This window comes from Myotis davidii, unplaced genomic scaffold (assembly GCF_000327345.1).
Source record: "Myotis davidii unplaced genomic scaffold, ASM32734v1 scaffold118, whole genome shotgun sequence".
Classification (NCBI taxonomy): Eukaryota; Metazoa; Chordata; class Mammalia; order Chiroptera; family Vespertilionidae; genus Myotis; species Myotis davidii.
Genome location: NW_006290441.1, coordinates 958,463 through 966,267, shown reverse-complemented (window position 1 = coordinate 966,267; position 7,805 = coordinate 958,463). Strand labels below are relative to the sequence as shown.

At 50.1% G+C, this 7,805-nt stretch overlaps 1 protein-coding gene across 2 annotated transcripts in view; it reads right to left on the bottom strand.

The window, feature by feature from the left end:
• The window catches only part of GALNT18 (polypeptide N-acetylgalactosaminyltransferase 18), a 305,682-nt gene that overhangs the window by 157,133 nt on the left and 140,744 nt on the right, over positions 1-7,805 (bottom strand). For both annotated transcript variants that reach the window (XM_006763460.2, XM_015563712.1), the window contains exon 2: positions 3,817-4,009. In XM_006763460.2, the coding sequence (XP_006763523.1) occupies positions 3,817-4,009 (193 nt within the window). The remainder of the gene's footprint in view (positions 1-3,816; positions 4,010-7,805) is intronic.

Here is a 7,805-nt window from a genome sequence, read left to right as displayed (position 1 = left end):
GAAAGTGGGCTTTGCCTTCCCCCATCCACCCCCGGTTCTCTATCCCAGCCTGGGGTCTGGCCCTGATCAGGCAATGGGGGCCTGCTGGCTGTGGGGAGGGGCTGCAGGAGGTTGGCTGGCAGGTCCCACCCCCTGATTGGCTGGTTTGCTGGCAACAGTGGGCATCATAGTGATCAGTCGTTATGGCGTGAACATAAGTAACACGTCCCGGAGTTCTGTGAGACAGGATCGCAAATTACTGAACCCAAGGAGGGGTTGGGGGAATCCCAATTTATAGTCAGTCACCAGTGACAGCCTGGGACTTGTGCCTGGCATGTGAAGTGGGGGAAGATGGGGATGCGGAGCCCTTAAACTGTGGGATCCGATGCTAACTCCAGGTAGACAGTGTTGAAATGGAATTGAATTGTAGGACACCCAGCCGGTGTCAGGGAATTGGTTAATGTGGGGAGAAAAACTACACATCTGGGGCAGGAAGCATTGTGAGTATGAGTAAGTAAAGGAGTAAAGGAAAACAGTGCATCTAGCATCTGTTCCAGAGGCTCCTGTGAAAAGTCAAAGAGTTAATATAACCAAAGTGCCAAACGTGTCCCAGAGAGCATGGCTCATGCTACGTAAATATTTGCCAGCATAATTTGAAATAGGATGATAGTAAAAGATATTGGAAAGATGTTTCCAAACTGACTTAAGCAGGATAAGCCCAGCAATGACCTTGTGACAAGGCGGGGATGTTTTTATGGAAATTAACAGAAGGAGAGGCACTGTTTTGCCTCCGCACATGCTAGTTTGGAGTGGTCCCCAACAGCTCTCCAGTCTGGGGGGTGTCTGGCACGGAGGCCGTACACAGAGCCTCCAAACACTTGTGCGAAGAGGAACCGCGGGGATGAGCCATTGAGGAGCCCTCCTGGAGGAGCAGGGAGCTCCGCTCTGCCTCTTCTTGGAGACTGCGTTCTCCCAGCTATGAAAAGGGGCTGACAAAAGTTGCCCTGCCCCACGGGCATGGAAGCTCCATAAACGGAAGCTCTGTACAGAGGGAGTCTTTCTTTGTGATGACGGCTCCTTTCCAGCAGCTCACGAGGAAATTGCTGGATCTGACCACCTGGAGTCCTGCGGGGACGCTTTCTCAGTCCAGGCTGCCTCAGTAAATGCTTCCTCCGGAGAGGAACCTGCCTGCCAGGAAGCCCTGCCCTCCTGAGAAAGGCCACACGACCTCCATGCCCGCCACTCTCCTGCTTCCCGTTTCTCTCCCCTGGGAGTAGAAAGAAACAGCCTGTAGGGCACCTCCCTCGATGAAGGGTGAGGGTGTGTCCTTGGACACAACTCTTACTCTTTCTGTTCCTCCGTTTCCATGACTCTGATTGGGAAGAATAGACCAGTTCCTTCACTGCCTCCGTTGCAGGTGGGCGTGGTCCAAATGGGAGGGGCATTCTCCAGGAGTCAAGCCCTGTGTGAATACCTGTGTCCCTGTTACAGCCATGCTGTAGTCTGTAAGATCCACCCTTTCCTGGGATTCCTTCTCTATTCCCCTTTCATTTGGAACAAACATGTGCTTTGCATCAGAGCTGGGCCTGTGTTGTGTGTCACAGCTAGCTGCAAAGCCCGCAGTTCCTGTTCTGGCCAAGGTCATGGCCAAGACCCTGCAGGAGTCCTGGGGCCCCAACTCCTTTTAGAACCTTTTCACCAGAGTCTCTGGGTTTTGCCCACATCAGATATGATTCTCCCCCAGCCCCAGGTGCGGTCTCTGCAGCGCTCCCAGAGGGCGAGACCCTGTGGCACCTAGTTGAAGTCACCTTCAGGATACTCCCAGAATTCAACCCTATCCAGCATCTGCCCCACCGCTGTCATGGTCCAAGCCATGACCACCTCTCACCTGGATTTCTGCAGGAACCTCCTAACTGGCCTCCCTGCTTTCACCTTGGCCCCGTCGGTTTGTTCTCAACACCACTGCCAGAAGGGTGGTTGAAAATGACAACCAAAGCACATTATTAATCTGCTCAAGCTCTTCCCACGGACCCCCATCTTACAGAGTAAAAGCTGCATGCCTCGCAGCTGCCTACAAAGCCCCTCTCTGTAATTCTCCACTTCGGCTGTCTGCTGGCATCACCTGAGAACTATAAACAATATGGACACTGAGTGCCACCTCTGGAAATGCTCACCATTGGTCTGGGTGAGCCCCGCCATTAGGAGTATTTTAAAGCTCCCAGATGAGTCCAACGTGCAGCCACGATTGAGAACCACTGCCCTCCTTGATCTGCTGCCCCTCCAGCTCCAGCTCCACCTCCAGCCTTTTTGCTTGCTCTGTTACAGCCACATGAGCTTCCTTCTTCTCCTTCAAACGTGCCAAGCACACTTCTACCTCAGGACCTTTGCACTTGCTGGTCTCTCTGCCTAGAAAGTTTTCCCTCCAGGTGTTCACATGACTTGCTTCTTCATCTCTAGGTCGTTGCTCAAATGTCACCATCTCAGTGAGGCCTTCTCTGACCACGTCATTCAAACTTCACCCCCTTCTCCTATTCCAGCCTGGCCCTGTCTCTCTTTCCCACTTTATGATTCTCCGTAGCATTTATTGCCATCTAACATGCCACATAGTTGACTTCTTGGTTTTTTTTATTATCTCTCTTCCCCCAACTGCAATGCAAGCTGCAGAAGGGCAAGGATTCCTGTCTGTTTTGTTCACTGCCCTATCCCTGCGCCTAGACTATGATGGCACACAGGAAGTGCTCAATAAACATCCTTTAAGTCAGTGGTTCTCAACCTTCCTAGTGCCGCGACCTTTCAATACCATAAAATTATTTTCGTTGCTACTTCATAACTGTAATTTTGCTGCTGTTATGAATCGTAATGTAAATATCTGATATGCAGGATGTATTTTCATTGTTACAGATTGAACATAATTAAAGCATAGTGATTAATGACAAAAACAATATGTAATTATATTTGGGTTTTCTGATGGTCTTAGGCGACCCCCAAAGGGTCGCGACCCACAGGTTGAGAAATGCTGCTTTAAGTGAACATATACTCCTCTTTCCTCATAGGTTCTCAGCTACCTTTGCATCCCTAGAACCCAGCCAGATTCTCCCTGGGCCAGGAAAAACCTTACAAAATCACGCTGCACACAGCAGCTGTTCAATAAGTGTCCACTGAATTCAACTGAACTCTCTCTCCCAAAAGAAAAGTCTCCAAACCCAGCAGCAAGATCTTTCCTAAAAACTCTAGCTATAAGCTCACAGTGGTTTGCAGCTTTAAGACCATTTTTAAAATAAGGAGAAAGAGGGGGAAAGAAGGTGTGGGGCGAGCTCACAGAAGTTAATGAGATTTTCTGAGCTGTGGTACGTGCCCACATTTTTAATAATTAGGAGCAATAAAAATTCTAACTGAACCTTAAAGGAACATCTTCTATAACAAAGAGAGAAGCCAAGACAGACTTCTCTGTCGGGTGTAATGACTTGTTAGCCCTGGAAGATGGATGTACTTTAAAAAACTAATTTATAGAAAAACATAATTGTTCATAAAAATGCAACAATTAGGTTAAAATCACTTATTAACCAGAATGCTAGATGATTCTAATGCCCTTAAGGAGTAAATTAGGTGATTAACCCTCAAAATCTCAAATGGAAGAAAGTCTTCCCCCTGCTTAGCAGAAGGAGAAACTGAGGCTGAGGAAGGAGGAAGGGGAGAGTGACCTGCCCAGTGCTGGCCAAAGGGACAGAAGCAGGGGAGGGACACAGGAGTCCACATGCCCAGTCCTGGCTCTGTCCTAGCACTGTGCTGCCCAGTCCCCCACAGGTCAACGAGAGCCCAGCCACTGACGCTGCTCACCCACTGGGTCTGAGGTCAGGCAGGGGCCGGTCGAGGGGCAGGCGGTCACTGAGATAGGCGTTGTAGCCGTAGTACTGGAACTGCTTCAGGGCCATGCGCCGGCCTTCGGGGCTGAGCTCCTGGCCCCAGTGTGCAAACAGAGAGGAGTCTGTGAAGGGCTCAGCCTCGGCCTCCTCAGGCTTAGCGGGAGCCTCTGGAGAAAGAAGGGATAAGGAGACAGTGGGTCAGAGTGCACCCCTGCATATGCCACAACAACCCCTTTCCCTTCCTCACCCTTTCTTTGGGTGGACTATCTTAGTGTCATCTTTGGGAGACTGGAATCTTCATGCTTCCTCAAACTCATTTATCCACCTATTTATTCATTCCTCCACCCAATATTCACTAGATACAAATGATATAGAAATATACCCACCAGGGTCCACTGGGAGGCTGATAGATGTGACCCTGATGCCCCATGGCTTCCAACTGAAACCCCTCCTTTCTCAGTCTGCTTCCCTGCCAGGCATGCGGCCCCAGCACTAGAAAGGGTTTCTGCTTCCCTTTCCCCAGAATTTATCCCCTCTCCCTGCCAGCCCTAAGACTGCCCCACACCCAGGTCCCCTAGCTGAGGGTCTGCTCCCTTGCCTGGTTCTCACCAGCCCACCTCCCTCTCCACTGTCTGGTGCCACTGTGAGCTGCCTGCCTCCCCACGCACACACACACATGACATTCACCTGGCTACAAGGACCCCCAGCCAGACTGCCTCCTGCTGCTTCCAGACTCCGCCCACCATCCGTGGCACCAGGGCTGGCCAATCCACCCTCAGTGCCCCACACTCTGGCACTGTTCACGGGGTCCCTGGTAGACTTTGTGGGGGCAGTCCCCACACCAGGTCATGGTTTGCGTAGAACATTCCAAGAAAATGGAGGAGGCATTATTACCTATAAGAGCAGAGGTTTTGAATTCACATAGACACGGATTCAAATAAATCCCTGGACCACTCCCTGCCACAGGCCACAAGCAAACACTCAGCCTCTCTATGCCTGGACTTTCCCACCTGTGATGCAGGAATAATAACACCCACCCACCTGCCCCTGGGATCTGTGAGGATTACATAAAATAATGAACACAAAGTACTTAGGCCAGCAGATGGCTCAGAATAAGTGCACAATAAGTGGTAATTAAGGGTGCTATAGCAAGGGGAACCTGGCTGGTCATTTAAATCCCTCTTTCATGGGGGTAACAGGTAGGTCTTACCAGGACATAGGCTGATGGGTCAGGACTTTGAAATTCATCCCAAGGGGCAGGTAGTCAGATTAAACCATTCAAGGTCAGAAGTCAGAGAAACTGGACAGAGATGTCTTCTATGCTCAGAAGCAGGATGTAAGTAAGAGAGAGAGAGCCAGGAGCCAAAATGAGACAAGCCAGAAAGAAGAGGAAGCAAGTTAGGAACAGCAGAGGCAGGCTTGGGACACTTGCCAATGTCCCCTCAGGTGTCCACATATAGCCAGTAGGTGCATGGCACAACTATGCCAGGTAACTTAACAGTACAGGCTGGAGATAGGCAAGGGGCTAGGATTTCAGGGTCTTCGAGGATGGGTATATCATCTTGGTTACCAGTTAGCCTTACAGAAGGAAACTCAGGTACATTACCTAGATTAGAACATAGTAAGGAGTAAAATGCAAACTGTGGGTGCATTTCTATGACAAAGCAAACGTCTTTAGTGTGGTGGCTGCTCAGAGCTCCTTCCCAGAAGTCAGGGAGCACCTGCTCCCCCCTACCAGGCATTTTTGAAGAGAAGTGCAGGGCTGGCGTGATCTTGAAGGCCCTTGTTATCTCTAAAATGATGTATGACTCAGTCATTTGGAATGGCGGGTAGTAAAAATCTAAATCAGTGAACCAATTGAATCATATAATATTTAACAGGAATGGTGTTTTACTGCTCTCACAGACCTAAATGGATATTACCTAGCAAAATGAGATCAGTTCATGGAAAATTACGATTCTCAATTAGGCCTGTGTTGTGTAATATTGCATTATAAACATATTAAAGTCCTGAGTCCGATCCCATGCTTCTACCTTTTTACTCAGTATGGATGCAAATGTCAGCAAACTTGAAAGCAGTGGGTCCTGAATGATGAGGTGGGGGCAAGACAACATGTGTCTTGTTCCCTGAGGTGGCTTGGCTCCCAGCACAGTGCGTAGCTCTTTCAAGAGACTCAATATATCATATGAAAATAAATTAATGAGTAGTAACCCATAGTGGTTAGTTAGTAGACCTGAGGAAACCAACGATGAAAAGGTTAAATGACTAATCCAAGGTCACCTAGGTGTCCTTGATAAGAAAGGTCTGGCTTCCTCCAAACCCCACATTTTCCTCTGCACCACGAGTGGCAAACCATGGTGCAAGGGTCATATCTGGCCCACCACCTGTTTTATAAATAAAACTTTATTAGAACATAGTCTCAGAGCTACAAGGACAGAGTTGAGTAGGTACAACAGAGACCATCTGGCCTGCAAAGTGGAAAATGCTATCTGGCCCTTTAAATGTGCTGTCTCCTGCTCTACACCTTACATTTGACATCTTTTGCCTCTGCTAACTCCATCTCTTTTCCTTTCCTTTCCAAGGACTGGCTAAGAGCACTGGCTACAGAGACAGAATCCTGGGGCTTGTACTCCAGCTCTACCACATACCAGTTTAGTCCAGCTTATCTTACACCTCAGTTTCCTCATCTGTAAAATGGGGTTGATAATAACAGTTCCTTCTTCCTAGATCATTTGTGCACAGTCAAGAGATGGTCCTTGTAAGGAGCCCAGCATGGTGCCTAGAACATAATGTTAGCTCAACAAATGCTGCTGCTAAGGCCTCTTGTGTTCAGGTGGGGAAGATGGCCCTGCCTTGAGGTCCTGACTCTGAAAGCTGCTGCTGCTGTCTAGTCCCCAGATGAAGGGTCTCTGTGTCCAAAGATAAGTGGCCTGCATTTAACCCGTCCTAGATTGACTCCCTTTCCTCTCCAGTAATCAGACCTACTTGGTCGTCAGCAAAGGAGGGGCATCTTTAACATGCTGAGGTGGTAAAGGCACCTCAGGCAAGTGCCCCGCTGGGTCCTCTGCAGGCCTGGGGGTGTCTGGACACCTGTGGAGTAGGGCCAGACCCATGGCCATCTCTCCTCCTCGGAGCGGACTCTGGCTGCGGCCCCCTTCTGGGGTTCAGACCTATTTGGGCACACCTGACCAAGGGTGACTCCAGAGAAGCATATATCCAGGGGGCTGAGGGCTGTCCAAGGCCGAGGCCATTCATGGCAGACATTGAGCAGGGCACAATGAACTCAGCTCATAGCTGAGCCAGAGAGTTTGGGGGGTTCTGAGTATAACGGGGAGGCTGTCATCCCAGCCCATTCTGCAGCAGCTATGCCCTTGTCTGGGTCCTAGGGACAAACAGACGGAGAGGGAAAATTGAATGGCCATTTCCCCAGACAGCCACCCGTGGGTCTCAAGTGGCACGTGTAACACTCAGGCAGGGAGGAATTCCTCCGCCTACTCCGACTCACCATGAGCCACGTGGGGTGGGCAGGAGGAGACCCACAGGCTGGGGGAGACACCACCATGCTAGGTCCCTCTCTGTGAAGGACCCCCTGATGGCCGTCTGTCTCCCTTGACATGAAAGACAGAGTCTCTTTTAATGCCTTCAAGGCTCCTGGGTGATGCGGACGCCATAGCCCGCAGAGCTCACCTCCTCCCATGGCCCCCTTGGCGCATGTCACCTTTGGTGCTTCCCACTTCCCTCTACACCTTGTGCTGACTCCCCTCATGTCTTTACTCCAAAGCCACTTGCCCGGCAAGGCCTTCCCTAAACATTCAATCCTCTCGCACCTGCCTATGTACTTTTCTATTTATCTTGCCTGTTTCCCCACTAGAATGTGAGTTCCAGGAGGTCAGAGATTTGCTTTGTTCTCCCGGGGCCCCCAGTGCTTACACAGTGCCTGGCACCTGGCTGGCAGCAGGTCAT